This window comes from Geotrypetes seraphini, chromosome 5, assembly GCF_902459505.1.
Source record: "Geotrypetes seraphini chromosome 5, aGeoSer1.1, whole genome shotgun sequence".
Classification (NCBI taxonomy): Eukaryota; Metazoa; Chordata; class Amphibia; order Gymnophiona; family Dermophiidae; genus Geotrypetes; species Geotrypetes seraphini.
In genome coordinates this window covers 1,968,541-1,996,214 of record NC_047088.1, presented here as the reverse complement: position 1 = coordinate 1,996,214, position 27,674 = coordinate 1,968,541, and the positions used below count along the sequence as shown (strand labels likewise).

Genomic DNA, 27,674 nt, shown 5'->3' with positions numbered 1-27,674 from the left:
CCCCACCATCCCTAAAGGCCTGTCCCCCCCTCTCCCCATCATCCCTAAAGGCCTGTCCCCCCCTCTCTTCCCACCATCCCTAAAGGCCTGTCCCCCCTCTCTCCCCACCATCCCTAAAGGCCTGTCCCCCCTCTCCCCACCATCCCTAAAGGACTGTCCCCCCTCTCCCCACCATCCCTAAAGGACTGTCCCCCCTCTCCCCACCATCCCTAAAGGACTGTCCCCCCTCTCCCCACCATCCCTAAAGGACTGTCCCCCCTCTCCCCACCATCCCTAAAGGACTGTCCCCCCTCTCCCCACCATCCCTAAAGGACTGTCCCCCCTCCCCCCACCATCCCTAAAGGCCTGTCCCCCCTCCCCCCACCATCCCTAAAGGCCTGTCCCCCCTCCCCACCATCCCTGCACCATCCCTAAAGGCCTGTCCCCCCTCCCCCCACCATCCCTAAAGGCCTGTCCCCCCTCCCCACCATCCCTGAAGGCCTGCCCCCCTCACCATCCCTGATGGCCTGTCCCCCCACCATCCCCGAAGGCCTGTCCCCCCCCACAATCTCTGAAGTCCTGTCCCCCCACCATCCCTGAAGGCATATCCCCCCTCTCCCCACCATCCCTAAAGGCCTGTCCCCCCCTCTCCCCACCATCCCTAAAGGCCTGTCCCCCCCCTCTCTTCACCATCCCTAAAGGCCTGTCCCCCCTCTCCCCACCATCCCTAAAGGCCTGTCCTCCCCTCTCCCCACCATCCCTAAAGGCCTGTCCTCCCCTCTCCCCACCATCCCTAAAGGCCTGTCCTCCCCTCTCCCCACCATCCCTAAAGGCCTGTCCTCCCCTCTCCCCACCATCCCTAAAGGCCTGTCCCTCCCCCTCTCCCCACCATCCCTAAAGGCCTGTCCCCCCTCTCCCCACCATCCCTAAAGGCCTGTCCCCCCTCCCCCCACCATCCCTAAAGGCCTGTCCCCCCTCCCCCCACCATCCTTAAAGGCCTGTCCCCCCACCATCCCTGAAGGCCTGTCCCCCCACCATCCCTGAAGGCCTGTCCCCCCCACCATCCCTGAAGACCTGCCCCCCCCACCATCCCTGAAGGCCTGCCCCCCCACCATCCCCGAAGGCCTGTCCCCCCCCACAATCTCTGAAGGCCTGCCCCCCCACCATCCCTGAAGGCCTGTCCTTCCCTCCCCACCACCATCCCTGAAGGTCGGCCTGTCCTTCCCTCCCCACCACCATCCCTGAAGGTCGGCCTGTCCTTCCCTCCCCACCATCATCCCTGAAGGTTGGCCTGTCCTTCCCTCCCCACCACCATCCCTGAAGGTCGGCCTGTCCTTCCCTCCCCACCACCATCCCTGAAGGTCGGCCTGTCCTTCCCTCCCCACCACCATCCCTGAAGGTCGGCCTGTCCTTCCCTCCCCACCACCATCCCTGAAGGTCGGCCTGTCCTTCCCTCCCCACCACCATCCCTGAAGGTGGGCCTGTCCTTCCCTCCCCACCACCATCCCTGAAGGTGGGCCTGTCCTTCCCTCCCCACCACCATCCCTGAAGGTCGGCCTGTTCTTCCCTCCCCACCACCATCCCTGAAGGTCGGCCTGTCCTTCCCTCCGCACCACCATCCCTGAAGGTCGGCCTGTCCTTCCCTCCCCACCACCATCCCTGAAGGTCGGCCTGTCCCCCCCCTCCGCACCACCATCCCTGAAGGTCGGCCTGTCCCCCCCCTCCCCACCACCATCCCTGAAGGTCGGCCTGTCCCCCCCTCCCCACCACCATCCCTGAAGGTCGGCCTGTCCCCCCCTCCCCACCACCATCCCTGAAGGTCGGCCTGTTCCCCCCTCCCCACCACCATCCCTGAAGGTCGGCCTGTCCGCCCCCTCCCCACCACCATCCCTGAAGGTCGGCCTGTCCCCCCCCTCACCACCACCATCCCTGAAGGTAGGCCTGTCCCCCCCCTCCCCACCACCATCCCTGGCCTGTCCCCCCTTTGAAAGCCTGTGCCACCATCCCTGGCCTGTCCCCCCCTTTGAAAGCCTGTGCCACCACCCCTGGCCTGTCCCCCCCTTTAAAAGCCTGTGCCACCATCCCTGGCCTGTCCCCCCTTTGAAAGCCTGTGCATCCATCCCTGGCCTGTCCCCCCTTTGAAAGCCTGCACCCCCCTTAAAGGACTGCCACCCCTCCAACCCCGGGAAGGCCTCCGTGTTCCCCCTAGCCTCCTTGCACCATTTACCTTAAAGTTGTAGCCTGCAGCGAAGATCGCGGTTACATCGTCTTTGCAAAGTGCTTTGAGCTGTTTCCTCTGCTGCGGTCCTACCCCTCCTCTGACATTAGAGACAGGATTGTGGCGGAGGAAACGGCTTAAAGCACTTTGCAAAGACACTGTAACCGCGATCTTTGCTGCAGGCTTAAGCTATAAGGTAAACGGTGCGGGGAGGCCAGGGGGAACACGGAGGCCTTTCTTGGGGAGGGGGGGGATGTGCAGTCCTTCGGGGAGGCCAGGGTGGAATCCAACAGCAGCAGTTCCTGACTGACCCTCCCTCCTCGCCCTCTAAAGCAGATGCGGCAGCGACCAGCCAGCAAGAGCAGCGCTGCCGCTCCTGCTTTAGGGGGGGAGGGTCCGAATCGGGAAGCTGTTTTGTTTTTTTGTTTTGAATCGATTCACCCGAAGTGAATCGGTGAACCGATTCGAATCGTGAATAGGGCAGCACTAGTACGGACTGAAGTGTTACAGCACAGTCCATTATGATGGAGGTGGAGATGAAAACAGATGCCTTCTGCAATTTCACAATTAAAGAGGGTCATTACCCAAGCTTTCAAGATAACCCTTATTCCAAAAAGAAGATTATTGAGGTAAGATCTTCTCTTTACAGAAAGGGTGGTAGACGCATGGAATAGTCTTTTAGTAAGGGTGGTGGAGTCACAAACTGAATTCATGAAGGTGTGGGACAGGCACTTAGGATCTCTCAGGGAGAGGAGGAGATAGTGGATGCTGCGAATGGGCAGACAGGATTGGCCATTTGTCCTTTGTTTGCTGTCATGTTTCTGTGATTCTAAATACACGAGGAGTCTTTCAGTTGAAAGAAGACTCTAGAATGAGGGGGACATAGGATAAAAGTGAAAGGAAACTCAGGAGTAACTTCAGAAAATACTTTTTAATGGAAATGTTAATGAATCTGTGAAATGGGCCTCCCATTTGGGTTAAGTACTTTGGATCTCGAAGAGATAGTAGATGGCATGGATGGGCCATATGATTTTTATCTTCATTTTTCTGTTTTTTAACTTGAGGCACAGAAGGGGTGGGTAGATTTTCAAATAGACTAAGACTCTAGGGAATTTGTGACAGACTGAGTGTCCTTAGGATGGGTCCCAAAGTGACAGGCTGGGTCAAGAACTGGTTGAGTGGAAGACAACAGGGTAGCGATCAATGGAGATAGCTCTGAGGAAAAGCGAAGTTATTTACCTGTAACGGGAGTTCTCCGTGGACAGCAGGATAAGTCAGCCACACTTTTGGTGACGTCATCTACGTTCCCAATTCGGAATTGCTCTCCCAGAGCTCAGGTGAGGCTTTAGGAGCCTCATCTGAGCATGTGCAGGTAGCCCTATATATACCTGTGCTGTCCCTCACTAATCCAGTGATTCCCCTAGCTTGAGTCTTATTGCAGTGTCACCCATAGGGGAGGAGGGAGGGTCAGTGTGGCTGACTTATCCTGCTGTCCACGGAGAACTCCCGTTACAGGTAAGTAACTTCGCTTTCTCCATGGACAAGCAGTATAAGTCAGCCCCACTTTTGGTGACTTTCCAGCTGCGGGGTGCGGAGGGTGTAAGAGGACGGGGTCCCCGTCGGGGATGGTCCCCTCTCCGTCCCCGCTACCTCGCTGCGGTAGGGTGAGGCTGCATAAATGTCAGGTGAGGGACAGAGACAAAGCCCCAGTTACTGAGACCAGTCAGAGGTTATGCGTTGTAAACAATAGGAACTTTATGTTGGTCCTTAGAACTGGATCAACACTCCCTTTTTTTTTTTTTAATCTACCAACATGGTAGAGTATGTATCTGAATAACAGATAGCAATTATAACAAATATATATCACCAACGTGGTGTTTGAGTAACACTTTTTTTTTTTTTTTTTTTTGATTGTGCAAATTGTGCCAACATAGCAGAATATAAGCTGTCTAACAATCTCTTCTGTCTGATTCAGACAGATCAGATAGTCCTGTTCATCTAGTCCAGGTATTGGTGTCTTTTGCTGTGTCTGTTTTTGGTCACCATTTGCAGTATGTTGAGACCAAAGTCATTGGAGGTTTGTTTTCGGGCGATCCAGGCAATAGTGTCTGGTGAGGGTGTGTGGGGTAGACCATGTGGCTGCTCTGCAAATGTCCTGAAGTGGCGTGTTGCTGAGGTTTGCCAATGTTGCGGCCATGGCTCTTAGTTGGTGTGCTGTGGTCTTTCTCTCAAGGAACACTCCTTCCTTAGCAAAGCAGCAGATGAATCCAGAGACCAATGGGAATAGCCCACATCTACCAGCAGGTGGAGATAGAGAAACTGATTAACAGGTGGTTATATTGGCTGGCAATCCTCCTGTATCATTAGTATGCTCTACCTCCCAGCAGGGGAAAGTCGCTATTCCAATAGCTCCTGGATTCTGGCTGGAAATTTCAATTGCTCCTGTTGAGATTTTCTCTTCAGTGAGACAGGGGTGTCCGGCTGAACGGTGCCGGCTTTAAAGGTTACACTTGGGCCCCCCCTTGTCCCTGCCTCACCCTCCCTCCAATGATAGAGGGTTTGATTGAGTCCCTATTTTTTCTTCTTCCCATGGTTATAAAAAAAAAAAAAAAAAATCAGGACTCCACAGTTTATGAAGGGTTCTTCGGGCCTCATGGTACTGAGCAACCGGCTTTTACCGGCATATACCGGCCTCTGTATGTGAGTATGCTTCTTTTGGTTTGGAGGCGCGCTGGAGCTTGTGAGCTATCGCGGGGGTGAAGCTGTGTTCAAGTGCTGGTGGCCTCCATCATATGTTTAGCCCAGGAAGCGGCAGTACCTCGGAACCCTCTGGGTGTGTGGCTGGAAGTTGTAGTGGCTTTGCGTTTGCCACGGGCCAGAAGCACGCATTTTGTTCCTTGGCGCTGGTGGAGGCTCCTCTAACTTAGGTCCGAGCCGTTCCCGCTCGCGGAAGCGCAATCGTGGGTTAGTTTCCCGGGCGGTAGCGTTGCGGCAGCTGCAGCTATCACTTTGGCTCGGAAGGTTGAAAAAAAAAAAATTAAAAAAAAAAAAAAAAAAAGTGAAAAGGGTTTTCAGCTTGCGGCAGTTCAACGCAAGCGTGTTTTCTTCTGCTGGGGAAGCTCCGCCACGGTTTCTGGGATATTCTGGAGGTGGAGGACCACTGAATAGGTAATTTTCCGGCATTTGAGGGAATCCGTTTTCCGCGCTTGGGTGTAGCGCGCTTAGAGTCCTCCATTGTTGGCATCGCCACAAAGGGGCGCCGGTGGTTTTCCCTGACTGCGTTGAACGGGTGCCGCGCCTCTCCGTTATCAGCTGCGCTGCAGCGGGTGATCTCTTCTTTCACAAGGGTTCCCTGTTTGTTTGAATTTTACACGTGGAGGGAGTGCAGCCCCAGTAGAGGTGATGCAGCGCTTAGGGTCTTAATGAGTATTATTTGCTACACTTCTAGTTACTGGGTGACCATGCACCTTAGGCCTGGGGGTAAATTGGAGGGAAACTCTTGTTTCTGTTCCTCTGCCCAGTTCAGCTTTTCTTTACACAGGGGGGAGCAGGAAGGTCCTTGGCTGCACAAATGCGATTTGCAGCTTGAGATTTCCCGGCACTTGGTGGGGGTTTCTCTTTCTTTCTCGGTGGATCTCCTAAAAAGAGCAGGTGCATACTTGTCTGTTTTCTTTTTTCCCTGTGCAGTGCTTTGTGTGTGAAGTTGCATGTTAGCTTTCTTTCTGGTCGTGCGGTTCAGTTTATCTGTTGGGAGTGCAGTTTGGGAGCGCAGTATGTATGGTAGTGCTGCGGAGCTGCTTTCTGTCCCTGTGATGTAAAAAAAACAACAAAAAAAAACCCCTAGCCCATGAGTGGCCTATTGGTTAGAGCAGTTGCCTCAGCACTCTAAGGTCGTGAGTTTGATTCCCACTGCAGCTCCTTGTGACTCTGGGAAAGCCACTTACCACTTCATTGCCCCAGGTACAAAATTTTTACCCTCACATCAAGGTTGCCTTTTGGGTGCGTTTGGTTTTTGGAACTCCTGGCACACAGTTTCAGTTACTGCAGCCTGCCGCATTTTTTTATTCTATTCATTCTCAGTCTTCCGTTTTGGTCTACTTTGCTGAAATTCGGTTTCTTCTCCAGCTAAGTTTTGATGACCACGGCTGTATTTTGTGAGGATCCTTCTTCTGCTGTCAGCTTTTTAAGCTTTCTCGTGGACAAAGAGCTGTCCTAAGGGCAGTGCACAACTCTTTTGTCTCATACCTGTTGCGTTGCTGTTGTTTTTCAAAGACCACTAGATACAGCGTCTTGATTGCATCCAGTACGTATTCCCTTTAGAGGCCATAGGTATTTCACTCACATTATATGAAGTTAGAGCTATTTCATGGGTTGCTTTAAGCACCTTGATTTATTTTTTTATCCCCCCTAAGAGAATTTCTTTCTTCTTAAGGTTCCTCCATTCCTCATCCTGCCATTTGCTGACTTGTTGCATGGCATTCTGTGGGGATCCTGACTTCTTCCGGGCCTCGTCAGGTCTCATGGGGGAGTAGTCTCTATCCTTCAACGTCAGGGGGCTGTGTACACTTTTCAGGTTGCTTGCACCTTTGCCTCCTCCTCAGGTTTTATGTTTCTCTTTGAAGCTTTCCGCGTCCTCTGGACGGTTCTTGTAGTGCTTGGGTTTCCACTACCTACATGGTGGCCAAGCCGGGGGGCATTGGGCAGCTATATACTTTTCTGCTGACTACCTGAGAGTCGATTTACCTTTTCTCTATGAGCTCAGAATCGGCACTAGGTTTGCCTGCCTCTCCTGGAGCAGCGCTTTCGGTTTTGGCACTTGCCATTTCACCTATCTTTGGCTTCACGATCGCTTGTGGAGGTGGACGGTGGTACCGTTTTGACGCTACCAGACGATTCATCCAATTTCTTCTAGTCTGCCTCTTGTCTCAGAGGACTTCCTGACATTGGTCGGATGCGAAAAGGGTGTTTTCTTTTCCTCAGTTCGTTACACGTACAGATGAGGTATTTACAGCGCTTTTTCTCCGGTACTATTGATATGTATATCAGGATGAGGTTTTTATTCAGATTGGAAACACTGGTGTTTCTTCCACAGACTTAGATGTGGGGTCTCGGTTTCAGATTGGCATTCTTCTTCGCTTTCCAGGACGATGAGCAAGGGATTCTGTACAGTTTCTAGGATCCATAGTGCTGACTATACTAGGAACTTCGGCTTGCTTTTCCCTTCTTTCTTTACAGCAGTCGATTGTTGTTCTGGTGAGTTCCGGTATCTCAGAGCTCCAATTATTTGGTAGGCTCCTCCTGCTTCACTCGGTTTGTTTTAGTGGCTCGGCGCGATTTCTCTTTTCGAGACATGCCTGGCTCTTTGCTGAACTAGCTTATGCCCACCGCCCATCCCGGGCTGTCGGGTTGGGGCGGCTCGGTGACTTCCGTCCTCAGCTCCAGGAGTCAGGTCTTCGGAGGCAGCTCAGTAGTGGGTTCTTTCTTCTACTCTTGAGCAGGGTCAGGCTACTTTGCTAGAGCATCAGATCTTTCTTCAGGAAGGACGCTGGGGGTCCTTTTGATCAGTATTTGGATGGGGGTATTTCTCTACAGCTGGGGCAGTAGCTGTTGTACTCAGTTGGCAGGCGAAGTTGTTCGGCTTCCATTGGGTGCTATCTCTTCTTCATCTTCTGTTGGCTGATCCTTTCGTAGATCTAGGTCTAAGTTTAGATAGACTCTCCGTGATTTCTGAGCATGGACCATTTCTTGTATGTTACAGAGTGCTGGGTGCACTCTGGAGAGTGGGCATGTTAGTACTAGTGTTATCTTCTGCATCCTGGATAGTGAGATTTGTGGCTCAGGCGTTCTTGCTCTGTTTACGAACGTGATATCTCCTGGGTCTAGTCCGCATAGCCTCGTCTCTCGATTCTAGGCTTCCTTACTCATTCGGCGGACCCAGGGAGGGGCAGTGATAGGGGGTTGATGCGTGGCTCCTTTGTCGCCTCCGCCTTCTCTTTTTCAGTGTTGGCCTCTTGCTGAGGATGGCTTGGATTGGCCATCTCGAGCTCGCCTACCGGGAGCGGTATTTGTATATTCTCTGGATGAGCGGCCCCATCCTTATTAGAAGGATTTTCTAAGTCTTTCGACAGCTGGGCTACAGATGTTTCTGGGTATCTCTGTAGTTGCTCACCTGGGGTCCAATCATCATGGATATTGGGACTACTATAGTATTAAGACCTAGCTTTTTGGAAGCCTTAGCCAACTTGTTCTGGTTAGGCAAAGCGGGTTGTTTCTGCGCTTATCTGGGTGCTACGGACATCTTCTATTGTGGCTTCTACTTCCTTTTGGAGGTTGTTTGTTTCCTTTCTTGGGTGCTTCTTATCGTTTGAACCACTCCAGAGTTCCTTTTTTGACACAAGTGTATTGCCAAGGGCTTAGCGTTCAATTTCCTTCCGTTTCTGGAGCCTTTCTTGGCTTGTTACAAGGACTGGGTAGGTGGCTCTTCGTTTCCTTCTCAGCTTTATGTAGTTCAGTCCCTAAACAGAGTGCGGTATGTTCAGGCACCTCATGGAGAGCACGATTTGGAGTACATTCCTCACGTATTTCTTCGCAGTTTACCGAAGGCTTTATTTCCTCCTTGTCTTTTGGGGTTTCCAAAGGGCTGTGCCGTTGAACAGGGTGTTCTTGTGGCCATGGCTTCAGCTCTGCAATCTTCTAGGTGGCAGGCCTTGTTCAACGGGTATTCTTATTTCTGATTTCCAAAATATGGGCTATCAGTTCGGCTGGTAAACACTATTTCTTTCTAGCAGGGTGTCATCCTTTCTTTTCCGTCAGGCTCGCTTGTTCCTTCCTTCTTCCTGGGACGGGATATTGGGAGCAGTGCTTTTATTCACTGCATTTTTTGATACGTATGTCGAGTTCTCCGCGAGCTCGGGTCTATCAACTGTTAGGGTTTATATCTCCTTTTGATATTCTTCAAGGGACGCCTCAGGCGTATGGCGGTGTCCGATGCCTACTTCGCTCATTAGGTCCAGGAGAACATTCTTTATGCTTGCCTACTGGCGGGGGAGCGGGTGGCGATTGAACTTCATGACCATTCCGCTGGAGCGATGGCTGCTTCTTGGGCTCGGCCCAGAGGTTTTTTGCCTTGGAGGAGATTTGTCTCACGGCTAACTGGTCTTCCGAGAGTACCTTCTCTCCGCGTCGCTGCATGGATGTGCGGGCACATGCGATAGGGGTTTTTTGATGCTTCGGTCATTGCGAAGGCGGCGTTTGCTTCCCACCCAAATTAAGGATTGCTTTGCTACATCCCATTGGTCTCTGGATTCATCTGCTGCTTTGCTAAGGAAGGTAAAATTATGTTCTTACCTGTTAATTTTCTTTCCTTTAGAAGCAGCAGATGAATCCAGAGCCCCTCCCTTTCTGGTAGTTGTCTATCGGTTTTGTCTTATGCAACTTACGCGGTTTGTTGTGGTTGATGGTTGTATTCGGTATCTTTGCCTTTTCTCCTGGGAAGAAGTTTTTTACATGTGATGCCTATTGCTGGTTACGTGTGCTTGGGCAAGGAGCTATACTAATGAGACAGGAGGATTGCCAGCCAATATAACCACCTGTTAATCAGTTTCTCTATCTCCACCTGCTGGTAGATGTGGGCTATTCCCATTGGTCTCTGGATTCATCTGCTGCTTCTAAAGGAAAGAAAATTAACAGGTAAGAACATAATTTTACCCTCTTGCTCGTAGCAGGAGGCAATGCAGTTTGAGATCCAGTTGGATATAGTGCGTTTCCCCACTGGTGTTCCTGGCTTGTTGGGGTCAAAGGAGACAAATAGTTGTACTGCCTTTCGCCAGGGTTGCGTTCGTTGAATGTATAGGCGAAGTGCAGGGTGCAGTCCAAGGTGTGTAGGAGTTGTTCCGTGCTGTTGGTATGTGGTCCCGGGCAGAAGGAGGGGAGCATTATCAATTGGTTTACATGGGAAGATGAGACTACCTTAGATAGGAACTTTGGATGAGTTCTCAGCACTGCGTGCAGGTGGTCAAGGCCACCAGCGTGCTCGACTTTAAGAATAAATGGGACATCCAGTGGGATCCCTATGGGGATCGAGCTAAGGATCTGGGTCATTAGCACTCAGACTTGATGGGGTGGGTCAGAAGAGTGGGCAGACTTGATGGGCTGTAGCCCTTTTCTGCCGTCATCTTTCTATGTTTCTATGCGTGATCATGAAGGATCTGTGTGTCTGGTGGGTATGTCACCAGGGCCTGTAGCTCGCTGATACGCTTTGCTGATGTGATGGCAATGAGCAAGACTACTTTCCAGGTGATGAATTTGATTGGCGCATCCTCCAATGGCTCGAAGGAGTGTGCTGTTACCCTGCGGAGGATGATGCCCAGGTCCCATGCTGGCGGTGGGGGGGGGGGGGGGTGCAGGTTTATAAGCCCTTTCATGAATTTGGGCACTAGTGAGTGTGTGGCTAGGGTCCTGTATACTGATATAGCTCTCAAGTGGACTCTTATGGAGGATGTTTTCAGGCCTGCTGTGGATAAGTCAAGTAAGTATTGGAATACTACTGGGAACTGGCAGGTGAGTGGATCTTCTCCTTTCGAGACACACCATATGTGGAATCTTTTCCACTTGAGCCTGTATGATTTCCTAGTTGCCGAGAGTCTGGCTGCTCGCAGTACCTCGGTCACCCCGGTTGACATGTGGAAAGGGTCCAGGATTAGCTTTTCAACATCCATGCTGTCTGTGTTAGTGCTTTCAATCTGGGATGCAGAGTTTGTCCCTGGTCCTGGGTGATGAGGTCCGGTCGCAGCGGTAGACTGATTGGCGGCTGTGCCGACATCTGGTATAGGCAGGGGAACCACACCTGTCTTGGCCAGTAGGGCGCAATGAAGATCACTGTGGCTGCCTCCTGCCTGATCTTCTGTAGCACTCTGTGGATGAGTGGTATGGGGGGAAAAGCATAGAGCAGGCGTTTCCCCCAATGTATGGAGAAAGCGTCCCTGGTTTGACTGTATTGTGCCGGTCTTTTGGAGCAGGATTGAGGGCACTTCTTGTTGTCCTCTGCGGCGAGGAGGTCCCTTGTTGGGAGGCCCCATTTGTGGAAGAGATCTTGGGCTACCTCCGAATGGAGGGACCATTTGTGGGGGTCCAGCTTTCTGCTGAGGCTGTCCGCCAGGGCATTGTTCAGGCTCGGGAGGTAGGTGGCATGGATGAGAGTATTGGTTGATAAAGCAAATGTCCAGATTTTATGGGCTTCCCTGCAGAGGGTGAGTGAGCCCGTGCCTCCCTGCTTGTTGATATAGAACATTGCCACCTGATTGTCTGTCTGGATCAGTAAGGTCTTGTTGGAGATCCAGGGAGCAAAGGCTTGTAGGGCATTCCCAATTGCCCTGAGCTCTAGCGGGTTGATGTGTTGTTTGGCCTCGGAAGGTGACCAGGGGTTCTCAGATGGAGGAGGTGGGCTCCCCACCCCTGTTTTGAGGCATCTGTGGTGAGTTTCAGTTGGTGTTGTGGCTGCTGGAAAAGCTTGCCTATGTACAAATTCTGTTGTTGTGTCCACCACTTGAGGTTGTTGCGAATTTTCTGATCCATGGGACTCTGAGACAGAGGCTGTGTGTGTTGGTTCCAATTCTTTCTGAGGAACCACTGAAGGGGTCGCATGTGGAGTTTGGCGCATGGGACAACATGCATGGAGGCTGCTTGATGGCCCAGGAGGCGTAGTATTGTTCTTGCTGTGAATGTGTGTGTCTCTGATATTTGCTGAACCAGTTTTTGTATTGCTTGTCCCCTTGAGTGGGGCAGAAAAGCTGCATTCAGGGGCGTGCAGATCCTTGCCCCAATGAATTCTATTGATTATGCTGGTTGTAGCACGGATTTTTTGGTGTTTACCCCTGGGATTGCAGGAGTGACATCGTTGTATTGACTGCTGTTGTCGTTTTCCAGGCTGATGGACCCACCAGCAGCCAGTCGTCCAGGTAAGGGAACACGCATATGGCGCTCTTGTGGAGGTGTGCCGCTGTTACCATGACACATTCTGTGAAGACTCTCGGTGCAGAGGAGAGTCCAAAGGGGCAGGACCCTGTATTGGAAGTACTGGGTTTGGGTCCTGAACCGCAGAAACATTCTTTGGGAGGAGTGCATAGGGATGTGTGAATACGCATCTTGGAGGTCCAGTGAAGCCAGCCAGTCGTCCTTTTGAATTAGTGGTAGGATTGTTCCTAAGGAGTGCATACAAAATTTCTCCTTGGTTACATACTTGTTTAGGCCTCGTAGGTCTAGGATGGGTCTGAGCCCTCCTGTCTTTTTGGGGATGAGAAAATGGTGGGAGTAGAACCTTTGGTTGTGCTGTGACTTGGATACTGGTTCTATTGCTCTTGCTTGAAGGAGAGCTTTGATTTCTCTGAGGATGAGTTCTTTGGTGGGTTGCTGGCGGGTATGTGTGGAATCTGATGCGGTATTCCTTTTTTATGATTTGTAGCACCCATTTTTCTGTTGTTATCTTCTCCCAGGCTTTGTTGAAAGTGGAGAGGCGGCCCCCAACAGGGGTGGAGGGCCTTGTTGATGAGTCAAAAGCGGTGGTGGTGAGTCAGAAGCGGTGGCTTCTGCTGTTTTCCCTCCCTCTGGCGCTGCCTTTGCTGGTAAGGGGCGCTGCAGGGTTGTGCTTTCTGTCTGTGGGACAGCCGTCTTGTCTGGTTGTCGAAGCGCCTTACGGTGTTATTTTGTCGGCGATAGTGGTTGGTGCTAAGCCGCCTTGATTCCGGGGGTTTTTACGAAGCCATCTGAGGAGAGGGTTTGGAGAGTTGTGCAATTGGCTTTCATTGTGTCCACTGTTTCCGTGACTTTGTCTCCGAATAAGTTCTCCCTTGAGCCGGGTGCATCTGCGAAACGCTCATGGGTGTCCTCGCATAGGCCCGATGCCTGCAGCCATGCCAGGCGTCTGGATGCTATAGCCACTCTGGCCTTGCGAGCAGATGTTTCAAATGCATCAAAAGTCGCTTTTATCATGTGTTTTCCACATTCCTCCATATCCTGTAATATGGGGGCTATGCAGGCTTTTCCCTCAGGGTGTAGCGTGTCTAGGGTTTCCTCTATTTTCCTCCGGAGGGCATCATTGTACAGGGTAAGGTGGAACAGGTGAGAGTCAATTTTGGCATTCAGTATGGAGCCATGGTGGCCTTTTAGGCGGTAGCGTCCAGGGTCCTGTGTTCTTTGCCCGGAGGGTCGTTGGCGTGCAGGCGGTTGCTCTTAGCTTTCTTAAGGGCACTATCTACTATGATGGACTGGTGAGGGAGCTGTGGTTTGTCAAAACCCAATACCTCGCTGATCTGGTATTTTTTGGTCTAGCCTCCTGGACACGGCCGGGCCTGACCATGGGGTTTTCCAGATCTGGTCCTGGCAATCTAGTAGCATTCTGTGAGCTGGTAGTGCGGCTATGGCCTTTTGCACCTTTAGGCATTTCAGCAGTCTTCTTCTGTCGCATCTAGCTCTTGTACTGGGGTGAGTGCCAGCTTGGAAACTACCTTCTGGAGGAACTTTGGATAAGTGAGGTCCTCCACCGGCATGTCGGACTGTGTTGTCCCAGACGCGGGCTCTGTGTCTGGGGTGTCTTGGGTTGTTGATGTGTGTGGGCTGCCCCGTGTTGAAGCATAGCTCTGCTGGTAGCGCCCACTGCGTTCGGAGGCATAGCCGTCTGTGGCTGGAGAGTGTGATGCGGCTGTCTCTGCTCCCTGCTCCCTCCATGTTGCCGGTGGTTGCAGTGTCTGCTCTGCGCCCTTTGCCCGGAGAGCTGCTGTGCGATGAATCTGTTGAAAAAGTCGAACAATTGTCCGTGAGCGGTAGGAGTGGTCAGTTGGTGTGGCTGGATGTTGGGATCTGCGGCCGATGCAAGTGGGTGGTCAGCCGGCTGATGTGGTCTGCCCCTGCTCCCGCGATCTTTCGACCTTCTGCGCCTCCGCCGTCTTGGTGAGGCTGCTGCTGATGATGAAGAGGAGGGGGAGGAAGATGTTCTGTCTCCTTCATGTTCCCTTCTTGCAAGTTCTGGTGTGTTGGCTCCTGTGAAGCACATTGTCCTGTCCCTTTAGGTGTGCAGAGTTCTTTTCCATGCTTGCAAAGGCACTGTCTGTATCCAGGCTTGCCTTTTGCTGTGTCTGTGTCTTTAAGAGGGCGGGGCCCAGTGCACTAATCTCATCCTGGGATGAGATCGAGGCAGTTTGAATCTCGGGGCTGCAGGCAGCATGGCTTCGATAGCAGCATGGCTTCGATTTGAAATCGGAGTAGTCCCGAGTTGGTGCAGCTGGGTTGGCCAGCGGAGGGGATAGGAGACCCTCGGCTGTTTTTGCCACTGTCTGCACTTCTATGCTCTACCCTAGGCCATGGAGCAGCCGTCGGGGAGCTATCCTGTAATTGGAAAGTTTCAGGAGCAGTCTACTCTGTTTTTGCTGGGCTTCCTGAGGCAGCAGGTAAGCAGGGGCTGCTTTTTGGCTGCATTTATTTATTTATTTTTTTCTTCTTCCTTCGCTGGTCTTCCCCCATGGTGTGCAGCTTTTGAAGCCGATTTCTTCTAGCCCTCAGACATTTTTAGGCACTGAGGGCAGGCTGCCATGAGGTGTGCTTCTCCTAGGCAATGGACACACACCTCATGGGGGTCCAAGGAGCTCATTTTTCGTTTGCAGTCCGGGTACTTCTTGAAACACGGTTTTCCTGCAGGCTTTTCGTTTTTTTCTGCCATTCTTCTTCTTTTCTTTCTTTCTGGGTTTTTTATTCTTGGTTTTGTTTTGTTTTGTTTTTTTTGAATGGACAGTTGTGATCCGTCCGTTTGGGAAGGGCGGATGAACTAAACTGGATTAGTGAGGGACAGCACAGGTTTATATAGGGCTACCTGCATATGCTCAGATGAGACTCCTAAAGCCTCACCTGAGCTCTGGGAGAGCAATTCCGAATTGGGAATGTAGATGACGTCACCAAAAGTGGGGCTGACTTATACTGCTTGTCCATAGAGAAGGGATGCTACCAGTGGTGTTCTTGGGCCTGTTCTTTTTAACATTTTTATAAATGATATTGCTGAAGGGTGATACCAAAATCTGCAATAAAGTAGACACGCTGGATGGTGTGAATAAAATGAAGAAAGACCTGGCAAAGCTTGAAGAATGGTCAGAAATTTGGCAGCTAAAATTTAATGCTAAAAAATGCAAGGTCATGTATTTGGGCTGCAAAAAACCCGAGGGAACGGTAAAGATTAGGGAGTGAAGAGCTTATGTGCATGACAGAAGAGCGGGACTTGGGTGTGATTGTATGTGATGATCTTAAGGTGGCTAAACAGGTTGAAAAGGTGACGGTGAAAACTAGAAGGATGTTAGGTTGCATAGGGAGAGGTATGGACAGTAGGAGAGGGGAGACATGATTGAGACATTTAAGTACATCACGGGACGGGTAGAGGTGGAAGATGATATCTTTCTTCTCAGGGGACCCTCGACCACAAGAGGACATCCGCTCAAGCTCAGGGGAGGGAAGTTTCGTGGAGACACCAGGAAATACTTCTTCACGGAGAGAGTGATTGAGCATTGGAACGAGCTTCCAGTGCAGGTGGTCGAGGCACGCAGCATCTCAGACTTCAAGAACAAATGGGATACCTATGTGGGATCCCTACGAGGTCATGCCAAGGGATAGGGTCACTAGGACTGAATGAGCGGGTCAGTAGAGTGACAGTATAATTACAATTATTCTTTAGGGGGTCAGTAGACTTAAGAGGGTGGGTAAATAGTGTGGGCAGACTTGATGGGCTATGGCCCTTATCTGCCGTCATCTTTCTATGTTTCTATGTTTCTAGGAAAAAAGGAGATATTGATGCCCCTTTATAAAATTTTGGTGAGACCTCATTTAGAATATTGTGTACAATTCTGGAGGCCGCACCTTCAAAAAGATATAAAAAGGATGGAGTCGGTCCAGAGGAAGGCTACTAAAATGGTGTGTGGTCTTCATCATTAGGCATATAGGGACAGACGTTATAGATCTTAATCTGTATATTTTGCCGGAAAGACGGGAGATATGATAGAGACGTTTAAATACCTACGTAATGTAAATGTGCATGAATCGAGTCTCTTTGATTTGAAAAGAAACTCTGCAATGAGAGGGCATAGGATGAAGTTAAGAGGTGATAGGCTCCGGAATAATCTAAGCAAATACTTTTTTACAGCAAGGGTGGTAGATGCATGGAACAGACTCCCAGAAGAGGTGGTAGAGACAGAGACTGTGTCTGAATTCAAGAAGGCCTGGGATAGGTACATGGGATATCTCAGAGAGAGAGAGAGATAATGGATATTGTCTTATCTCTTGAAGATATGATCTTTGTAGTCTTTCTTCAGTTCTCAGACTGTCCAGAATATTTGCAATTTGTTCTGTGTACCTAGGATGCCAGGTTTACAGGGAATAGGAGTCATTTTATTTAGTTGAAGTCCTATGATGTATTTGGTCCCTGGAACATTAAAAGAAGTATTTTGTTTCTTTATGGGTTATAAAGATGCAGGGCAACAGAGGCTTCAGGATGGATCAGCAGAACCATACTCCAAGGAGGCAGCACCAGCAACATGAGCAGGAGTCAGAGATGGAGCCTCAGTCCCCCTCCAATGGGCAGGAGGCCAGCATCGAGAGCATCAGTAAGTCCGTACTTTAGTGGAAATATATCTTCACTTATTCTTATTGGATTCAGACAGATAATTTTCTGTATATAGGAGATTAAACAAACTTCCCAAGGTGGTGTTGGAATTGGTACTATAGGGGGGGAGAGGATGAGCTAGATGTATTTGAATATGAAGGGAATTTCTTGTTTTATGTAATATAACAATATAATTTCTCATTTCATCTTAGATGAAGGTCTCACCATTGATTTGACAAACTTTCGAAAACCAGGAGAGAAGACGTACACACAACGTAGCCGCCTCTTTGTAGGTAATCTTCCCCCAGACATCAATGAGGAAGAGTTACGCAAGATGTTTGAGAAGTATGGCAAGCCAGGAGAAGTCTTCATCCATAAGGATAAGGGCTTTGGATTCATCAGGCTGGTAAGTTGCTTTCATGGGTTCTCTCTTACCTCCAGCCATCATCTTATTTCTGGTTTTTCTTTGCCCCTCCTAACAACTTTCAGTCAGAATTGTTATGGTGTGTTAGCTGGACTGCCATTTTTATTTTGATATGGAATTTGCAGCTAGGGTCACCCAGGAGCAGAAGGTTCAGTGTGCAGTATCCTTGAAGAATACTATTGAAGTAGGATATTTAGGGAATCCCAATATAGAGGTTTTAATAATGGTGAAAGAAAGCCAGGAGTGTTTAAAAGGAGGGCAGTGTAAAGGACTCAAATTATCCTTGTCATTTTCTCAGCAGCCTATGGATAACAAGGAAAAAACCCACAATTTTAAGTGTATGTATACAAATGCTAAAAGCCTAAAAAATAACCCCTTCCCTTTACAAAACCGCAAAAATGGTTTTAGCGCAGGCTGCCATGCTGAATGCTCTGCGATGCTCCTGATGAACTCTTGAGTGTTGGGCACAGCACAGAGCATTCAGCATGCCAGCCTTTGCTAAAAATTGCTTTTACGATTTTGTAAAGCCCCCCTCCTTTACAACACCACAAAAAATGGGGGTTAAATAGGATAGTTAAAGTATATAGCACTAAATGAAGGGGTAGATATAAAACAGATTTCATAGATCTGGTGGGAGGAGGACAATCAATGAGACATTGTTAACCAGGGAGCAAATTATATTGCACTAAAAGAGTGTATAAAATTGGAGGGGGGAATGTGCTGTTAAAGAGGGAATTGCATCAAACAAATAAACTTTCTGCATGACATAGCAGTGTAGAATCCATATGGATAGAAATTCCATGTGTGAAGAGAAGGAAGGAATATACAGGTAGGGATTTGCTACTGTCCACCAGGTCAAAATGAGTGGACAGATGAAGAAATGCTTAGAGATTAGGAAAGTTGGCAAATTCGGTAACAGTGATGTCCTGGTGGAACCGTTATCCACGCTCTTCAATCTTTCCCTAAGTACAGGAAGAGTCCCATTGGACTGGAAAACAGCTCACGTCATTCCACTCCACAAAAAGGGATGCAGGACGGAGGCTGCAAATTACAGACTGGTGAGTCTCACATTGATAGTAAGTAAAATTATGGAAACTCTAATCAAACACAAATTAAATACAATCCTGAACGATGAGAATCTACGAGATCCCCATCAACATGGATTTACAAAGGGAAGGTCCTGCCAATCCAATCTGACCAGCTTCTTTGGGTAACGAAAAAGTTGGATATGGGGGAGTCCCTAGATGTCGTGTACTTGGACTTCAGTAAGGCTTTTGATAGTGTCCCACACCGCAGGTTATTGAGCAACATGAGTTTGGGATTAGGACAGGGATCTCAAAGTCCCTCCTTGAGGGCCGCAATCCAGTCGGGTTTTCAGGATTTACCCAATGAATATGCATGCGATCTATGTGCATGCACTGCTTTCAATGCATATTCATTGGGGAAATTCTGAAAACCCGACTGGATTGCGGCCCTCAAGGAGGGACTTTGAGATCCCTGGATTAGGAGAAACGTTAACTGCTTGGGTAAAAGACTGGCTCAGTGGTAGACTTCAGAGGGTGGTGGTGAACGGTACTCTCTCCGAAACGTCGGAAGTGATCAATGGAGTGCCGCAGGGCTCGGTCTTGGGTCCGAACCTATTTAATATCTTCGTAAGGGACCTGGCTCAGGGGCTTCGAGGGAAAATTACATTATTTGCCGATGATGCCAAACTATGCAACATAATAGGCAAAAGCACAGTGCCAGACTGTATGACGCAGGACCTACTCTTACTGGAACATTGGTTCTCAACTTGACAACTAAGTTTTAATGCCAAAAAGTGTAAGGTCATGCACCTTGGCAGCAGAAATCCATGCAGAACTTACACCCTAAATGGTGAGACCTTAGCAAGAACTGCAGCAGAACGGGTCTTGGGAGTTTAAGTTTATTAGGATTTTATATACCGCCTATCAAGGTTTTCTAAGCGGTTTTACAATCAGGTACTCAAACATTTTCCCTATCTGTCCCGGTGGGCTCACAATCTATCTAACATACCTGGGGCTATGGAGGGTTAAGTGACTTGCCCAGGGTCACAAGGAGCAGTGCGGGGTTTGAACCCACAACCCCAGGGTGCTGAGGCTGTAGCTTCAACCACCACGCCACACACTCCTCATTAGTGAAGACATGAAGACTGCCAATCAAGTGGAGAAAGCTTCATCCAAGGCTAGACAAACAATGGGTTGTTTCGTCAGCCGGAAGCCCGAAGTTATAATGCCGTTGTATAGATCCATGGTGAGACCTCATCTAGAATATTGTGTACAATTCTGGAGACCACATTATCAAAAAGATGTGCAGAGAATTGAGTCGGTTCAGCGAATGGCCACCAGGATGGTCTCGGGACTCAAGGATCTCCCGTATGAGGAACGGCTGGGTAAGTTGCAGCTATACTCACTTGAGGAACGTAGAGAGAGGGGAGGCATGATTGAGGCGTTCAAACATGTCACAGGCCATATTGAAGTAGAAGAGGATATTTTCTTTCTTAAAGGACCTATGGCGACATCTGTTGAAACTTAGGGGTGGGAGATTTCATGGTGACACCAGGAAGTATTTCTTCACAGAAAGGGTGGTTGATTATTGGAATAGTCTTCCACTGCAGGTAATTGAAGCCAGCAGCATGCTGGATTTTAAGAGAAAATGGGATAAACATGTGGAATCACTTCAAGGAAGAAATTAGGGGGTGTTCATTAGAGTGGGCAGACTTGGGGGCGTGGCTTGGACACGCATTCCAATGGTCGGTTAAACGAATAGCTCCATGCTCAAAAGCTATAATTTTGAAATTACTACAAAAAAAATCAAAATTCAAAAGAAAAATATCTAAATATTGAAAGACAATGACGTCTAGCAAACAGAACAAAAGCGATTTAGGAGCAGGAGGATCCGGTACAGGAAGTAATAAACGATCAAAACCGGAGCCAAGCATCACTCCTTCAAAAGCTCCACTGCCATCAGATGACAACCTCGATGTAATGGAAGAATTAAGACAAATTAAAGAAATTGTTCTGGACAGCAACAAAAAACTACAAAAAGCTATTGAAGATGCAGCAGCCTTAACTAAAAGAGTGGAAGTGACGGAAAACAGAATAAACCTAATAGAGGATAACTTTGAACAACTTAATCTAAATGCAAGACAAAACAAAATCATATGGAAAGAGGTAGAAGAAATTAAAAAAGACCTTGAAGACAGCCGGAACCGTGAAAGAAGAAATAATTTAAGAATAATAGGAATACCGGAAGGGGTAGAAAAAAATAATCCTATTACTTTTTTGGAACACTTTCTACCTAAAGTGCTACCATTAAAATTTAAAACACCACTGGAAATCGAAAGGGCACACCGGATACCAACACAAAGGAAAACTTCACAAACTGGACCAAGGACATTAATATTCAAACTACTGAGACATCAACAAGCGCTAGAAATTTGTCAATTAGCTAAAGAAAATAAAAATCTCAAATGCCAAGATTCAAAGATACATATTGTCCCTGATTTTGCGAGGGAAACCGCATTAAATAGGAAAAAATTTTAGATATGAGACCACAACTGAAATCTTTAGGGGCTAGATATGGGCTCCTTTATCCAGCAATAATGAAGATCACTATTGCAAATAAAACTCAGAATTTTACAGATCCAACAAAACTACAAGAATTTCTGGACCAATATGAACAACCCATGACATCCTAAACATCTTAATGGAAAACCTAATGAGAAAAATGAGTATGTATAGATCTGTTAATACTTTACTAAAATATTCACCATATAAGAATTGATTTTATTAATAATATGACTTACAGTTAAAATTTAGAACTTTGAAGTGGATTCAAAAAACAACGGACTGAAACTACATGTGCTACAGCACACAAGTGGAACTATACAAAACCAACATTCTTTGAAGGAAATAAAAGAATTAAAACAAACTTTATAAAAGTACATAAACTTATACTTTTTAAAGGAAAGTTTTATAAACATTTTGAAGAAAATGTACTTACAGAAGAAAACGTGGATTAAATGGAGATCCGAATGAAAAATTTACAGAGAAGTAAATATGGTAACTAAATATGGGAGTGGTTATATACAAACAGGAAATGTGGTTGATGGACAGGAAAAATCTCCAATCACGCTGCTGGGGAGTTACAAAATACAAAACAAAAAGAGATTGGTCGACAGAGAGAATATCCTGTAAAAGGAAGTGCTTCCTTTTTGATTCTATCTCTTAAAAATCTCTCTGCCGACTATTTCAAACTTTAATTAATTCCTACACCCCACCTCCTCCTTATAGGTAAGAAACAGTGAATTATATATATCGAGTGATGCTTACTATTGAGGCAGACCGCTTACTCTCTTTAGATAGATTTGGAGAACATAGAGATGACAGGGGACGTTGTACTTTTGTAAATTAAGAGTCCCAGGGAGGAAGCGTCGCCTTCCACGGACAACCTTTTCACGACAAGCTAAATGATAGGAGTTCATGAAAACTAATTAATAACTCCTCTCCGATTCTAAAATGTTGCTAAGTTTGTTATGAAAGAGGGAAGATTCAGTATGGAATAACACAGAATAAATCCAAAAAGACTGTGCTGTATGTAAGGTGTAACTGATTTTCTCCTTCTCGAATACTGAACTAGCTTCGAAGTTATTCAGCGCTTTTATTTCTCTGGCACTTTGACTGACGGGCTGTCCTCGATACTGACAAAAATAAAATCAAGTCCCTAGTCAGGAAACATCTTCATTACTTGCTCTCTTAAGGGAATGATGAATGTCTTGGACTATTTAGCAGAAACAATGAGAGAGGAATACTGAATCCTACAAGGTTGAATTGAATAGGCATCACAAAAACGTTTTTGGGGACAGAAATTGGGGGAAAGAAAAGAATCTAGGAGTCTTACAATTGGGAATTTTACCTAAATCTCTTCCTCATAACACAAATTGGAGTAAAGGTTGAAAAATAGACTGATTGCAACAAACATACCTATATAAAGACATTTTAAGACACACAGACTCCACTTCATGATCCACATAGTACTATTAAAATAATAATAATATTAGATATCAGTATAATAAATGTAAAGTTGATTCTTGATAAATATATGCAAGATTGTAAATCTCATTGATAAATCATATAGATTTATCAAAAGATAAGATAATATCCAGCTGACTTGCATTATTTTCTTTAATAATATTTCTTTGCTTTTTTCCGTTTATAATTACATTTTGGATCTTTTGTGGACTTGAGCTGATTTAAGTTAATTGGTATCCCTGAATTTATAATGTTGTTGTGGTTTTATTTTCTTGACTTAAAGCTTTCTGTACAAGTAAATCTTGAATTGTATTTTGAAAATTGAATAAATAAATAATTAAAAAAAAAAGATAAGATAATATTTTCTTATATGGATTTAAATACATTATCTTTTTATATAAAATTTATATAAGAAAAATATTTATTTGCTAGATATATAGGAAATATATTAGATAAAGGGAGATAAATTATTAGTAGTAAATAAAGAATATTTTAACTTAGCTTGGGGGAGTTATTTTAACCTAACCTCATCTTGCGTACCCAAGTAATCGTATTTAATAAGAGGGGGGGGGGAGGGAGGGAAATAGGAATACGGGAGGGAATGGGAAAGAAAGATATATAGGAGATATAGAAATAATAAAAGGAAATTATAATTTATTAAGTATATTGGGAAAATATATTAATAAAAAACATTATATATCATTATATAGAAAATATATTATAAAAATTATAATTATAAATGTCTCTTAAAATAATATCTTTGAATGTTAATGGTCTAAATCATGTTATAAAAAGGAAAAAAGCATTACTGTTCTTAAAAAGGCAAAATGCAGATATATGTTGCATACAAGAGACCCACCTTTCAAACATTGAATCTAATAAGTTGACAGGTGGTTGGATAAAGCATTGTTTTTATTCACCAGCCATAGGGAAAAAAGCAGGTGTTGCTATTCTAGTGAATAAAAAATGCTCAGCTTTATTTAAATTAAAAGAATCAGATGTTCATGGCAGATGGGTAAAAGTGGAAATATGCATGGGAAATACAACCATGACGTTGTTTAATATATATGCCCCTAATTCAAAACAAAATGAATTTTTTTAAGACTCTTCAACAACTGATCTTACCACTGGCTACTTCAAATCTAATAGTAGCTGGGGATTTTAATGCTGTAATGGATCCTTTATTAGACAAAAACCCAAGTAGATATATGAAGTCGATGGGACTAGATAATTTGGTACAAACTTGTAATTTGACAGATATTTGGCGAATACTTCATTTTAATGGACGGGAATTTTCTTTCTGTTCTCATGTTCATAATTCTTTTTCAAGAATAGATTATATATTTATATCAAAACACCTAGCACATCAAGTAACACAAGCTGCCATTGATCCAATCATATTATCTGATCATGGTGGAGTGTGGATTGAAATTAAAATCACAGATCAAAATACAAATAGACCAATATGGAAATTTGATAATACATTGCTTGCTGACCCAATATTCTGTGAGAATTTTCAAACAAAAATGAAAGATTATTTTCAAATAAATGATAAAGATGAAATCTCTAGGGAAATATTATGGGATGCTTTTAAGGTATCAATAAGAGGACAAATTATTTCTTATTCGGCTTATCTTAATAAACAAAATAGAAAACAATTTTCTAATTTGGAAACAGAAATAAAAATTTTAGAATCAAAATTAATAGAAAAATGGGAATATTCTATATAACAAGAATTATTAAAACTTAAAGTAAAATACAATGAATTCTCATCAAAGATGATAAGAAAAGATTTATTCTCCCAGCAGGCATTGTATTATGGAAACTCAAATAAGTCGGGAAGAATACTGGCAAATTATCTCAAAGCGAAAAAAAAGAAATCAAAAATAATTGCTATAAAAGATGAAAAAGGTGACACATTAACACAAATTGAACCTATCTTAAAACAATTTCTAAAATTTTATAAATCTCTTTATACTTCCGAGACTTATTTAAATAAAGAAAAAGATGGTTTAGAATGTCTGAAAATGTTAGAGGGTCCAAAAGTTCCTGAACATATAAAACGAAGTTTGGAAGAGCCAATATCATTAAAAGAATTAGAAACAGCTTTGAAATCCCTTAGAGTTGGATCCGCTCCAGGTGGTGATGGATATACAGTGGAATTTTATAAAACATTTCAAAATTTATTATTACCCTATTTATTAAATCTTTTTCAATATCAACTTAATAAAGGATGTATAAATGGCACTATAGCAGAATCTTTAATTATTGTTTTACCAAAGCCAAATAAAGATTCCACATTGGTTTCAAACTATAGGCCAATATCTTTAATAAATGTAGATGGAAAAATATTAGCAAAAATACTTGCATTAAGATTGGCTAATGCTCTTCCCCATATTATAGGTATGCCCCAAACAGGATTCGTTGCTCAAAGACATTCATCTCATAATACCAGATTAGCATTCCATATGTTATACTTAACAAAGAAAATGAATGAGCCTACTTTTGCTGTTTCTTTAGATGCAGAAAAGGCTTTTGATAGAATAGAATGGACATTTATGTATCAGGCTATGGAATGGTTTGGTATAAGTCCTGGATTCATACAAATGATACAAACATTATATAGCTCCCCCTCTGCTAGATTATATATAAATAATACATTTTCAGAAAAATTTAATCTACAGAGAGGAGTTAGACAAGGATGTCCCTTGTCTCCTTTACTGTTTGATATAGTTTTAGAACCCTTAATATTAGCAATCCAACAAGTAAAGGAAATACAAGGTATACCTCATTCAGATAGAGAATACAAAATATCAGCTTATGCTGATGATTTATTATTATATTTGAGGAATCCAGAATCCACCATTCCACAATTGCTTGAACTAATTGATAAATTCGGAAAGTTTTCAGGATATAAGATAAATTGGAATAAATCAGAAATACTTCCATTAAATGTACACTGTACAAAAGGTTTATTTAATACATTCTCTTTTGTTTGGAAGGAGGATACTATTAAATATCTTGGAATTTGGATTTCAAAAGATTTAGAAGACACAATGAAAATTAATGAAAAATGTTTATTACAAAAAGTGACAGAGATGTGTGAACAATGGAATCCTTTACATTTATCTTGGTGGGGAAGAGTACAAACAGTTAAAATGATGATCTTACCTGTAGTTTGTTACCAAATGGGAATGATACCAGTTTTCTTTCAAGATTCTTTTTATACAAAGCTAAATAAGGTATTGACAAAATTTATTTGGCTTGGGAAAAATCCCAGAATTGCTTTAGTGACATTACAAAGACCAATTGCGGAGGGAGGGGTAAATTTTCCCAACTTCTATAGGTACCATCAAGCCTATATTTTACGTCAAGGTATGTATTGGATCCTCCCAGAGCCCACTGATAATATTCTAGATTGGTTCTGGCTTGAATGGAGACTCATGTTTCCTTTACGTCTCAGTCATGTAGTTAGTATCAAAATGCCAAGGCTATACAAAGAACATAAAATATTCATGGATACATGGAAAACTTTAAGATATATAAGTAATCTAACTCCTATTCCAATTAGTAAATCAACAACTCAAACGATTTGGTTAAACCCCAAGATCAAAATAGGCGGTTTCAAAATAATCTGGAAAGACTGGATGACAGCAGGTATTCGTATTTTAGATGATATAATAAAAAATGGAAAGTTGCTGGAGTTTTCACAATTGCAACATAAATTCGATCTTAAAAAAACACAATATTTTAAATGGTTGCAATTGAAGCAAACCATTCAGGTAGGGTTCCCTGAATGGAAAAATCTTACTAATTATCACAGTTTGGAATTCCTGTCTTTCCAGATTAATTCAACAGGTCATGAAGCTGCACAGTGGTATAAATTAATATCCGATTATATAAATAAAAAACCAAAAAATGGTCTTAGAGACATTTGGAGCATTGAGATAAAGCACCAAATTAGTGCATCTCAATGGCCACGACTTTGGTCTTGGAGGCTAAAATGTACGGTATCAGCATCTATGAGACAAACTTGGTTTTTTCTTTTACATAGAGCTTTCTGGACCCCTGTTCGATTACAAAAAATAGATAGCTCTAGGTCAAATAGATGCTGGCACTGTCATGTTGAAATTGGGACATTAGATCATCTTTTATTCTATTGTCCATTCATCTTAACATTCTGGAAATCAATCTGGCCCCAAATAAATAGGATGTTAGAAAATCCGGTAGCCTTGACATATGATACCATATTATTTGGAACAACTATGAGAGCAAGAAGTCAAATATCATCAAGTAATAACAAACTTCTTTTTATTTTAACTGGAATAGCAATACAACAAATCACATTCAATTGGAAAAAACATGACAGATTAAATTATACATTCTGGTGGAATTCTGTATGTCATATATACAAAATGGAGCTCACTATAGCAACACAAAAAGGACATATAGATAAATTTCAAAAAATATGGAGACCATTAACTGAATATTGTAAAGAATGATTAATTTTCCCATGTATAGAATTTGATTAGAAGAAAAAGGGATCATATCTCTAAATATTATATAATATATTAATACTTGATTTATAATATGAAATATGGAAAGAATAGCATTTAAAAATTTTATTCATGTATTACTGAATAGAAGGGAGGGGGGAGGGGATGGGATATTATTATATTAACTAAGAATTATATAAATTTAGTTTTCTGAAATATTAGTATGAATTTATATTGTTGATGTAACATATGAAAATGAATAAAGATTTCTCATTCAGTATTGATAGGGAGGGAGGGAGGGAAGATTATTATATTCAATAATAATTATATTAATTTAAATTTCTTACATAATATTATAACTTTATAAAATATTGATTTTCTAAAGAAATTTTAAATTTGATATTAATCTGTAAGTTAATCAAGTGTGATTATTCAAGTTTATAATGAATTTATTTAAAACACTTGTTGTAACATAAGAAAATGAATAAAGATTTATAAAACAAAAAAAGAGTGGGCAGACTTGTTGGGCCGTGGCCCTTTTCTGCCGTCATCTTCTATGTTTCTATATTCTGTAGCACAGTGTTTCTCAACCTGGGGTACACGGGCTGGCCGCCACCTGGGATCTCTCCCTGAGGTCACTCTTCTCAGTCGCCAGCAGGTGGAGGTGGTAGTCTGTACAGCCCCAGTCTGTATTGGCCTGGTGTTAGGAAATAAAAAGGGAAAATAGAGTTTGACTTGGTACTAATTTCTTTGTGGCTGGACAGGGGTCTCCTGTAGCCTCAGGGGTTTTAACTTTGGCAGAGCTCACCATGACCAGCAGGTGGAGACTGAGACATAAACTTTTGAGTGTAATACAAGTGAGCTGTGCAGTCCC

The 27,674-nt window shown here is 44.6% G+C and overlaps 1 protein-coding gene across 2 annotated transcripts in view; it reads left to right on the top strand.

The window, feature by feature from the left end:
• NONO (non-POU domain containing octamer binding) overlaps positions 1-27,674 on the top strand; it is a 360,169-nt gene that overhangs the window by 17,893 nt on the left and 314,602 nt on the right. For both annotated transcript variants that reach the window (XM_033945165.1, XM_033945166.1), the window contains exons 2-3: positions 16,695-16,830; positions 17,042-17,235. In XM_033945165.1, the coding sequence (XP_033801056.1) occupies positions 16,695-16,830; positions 17,042-17,235 (330 nt within the window). The remainder of the gene's footprint in view (positions 1-16,694; positions 16,831-17,041; positions 17,236-27,674) is intronic.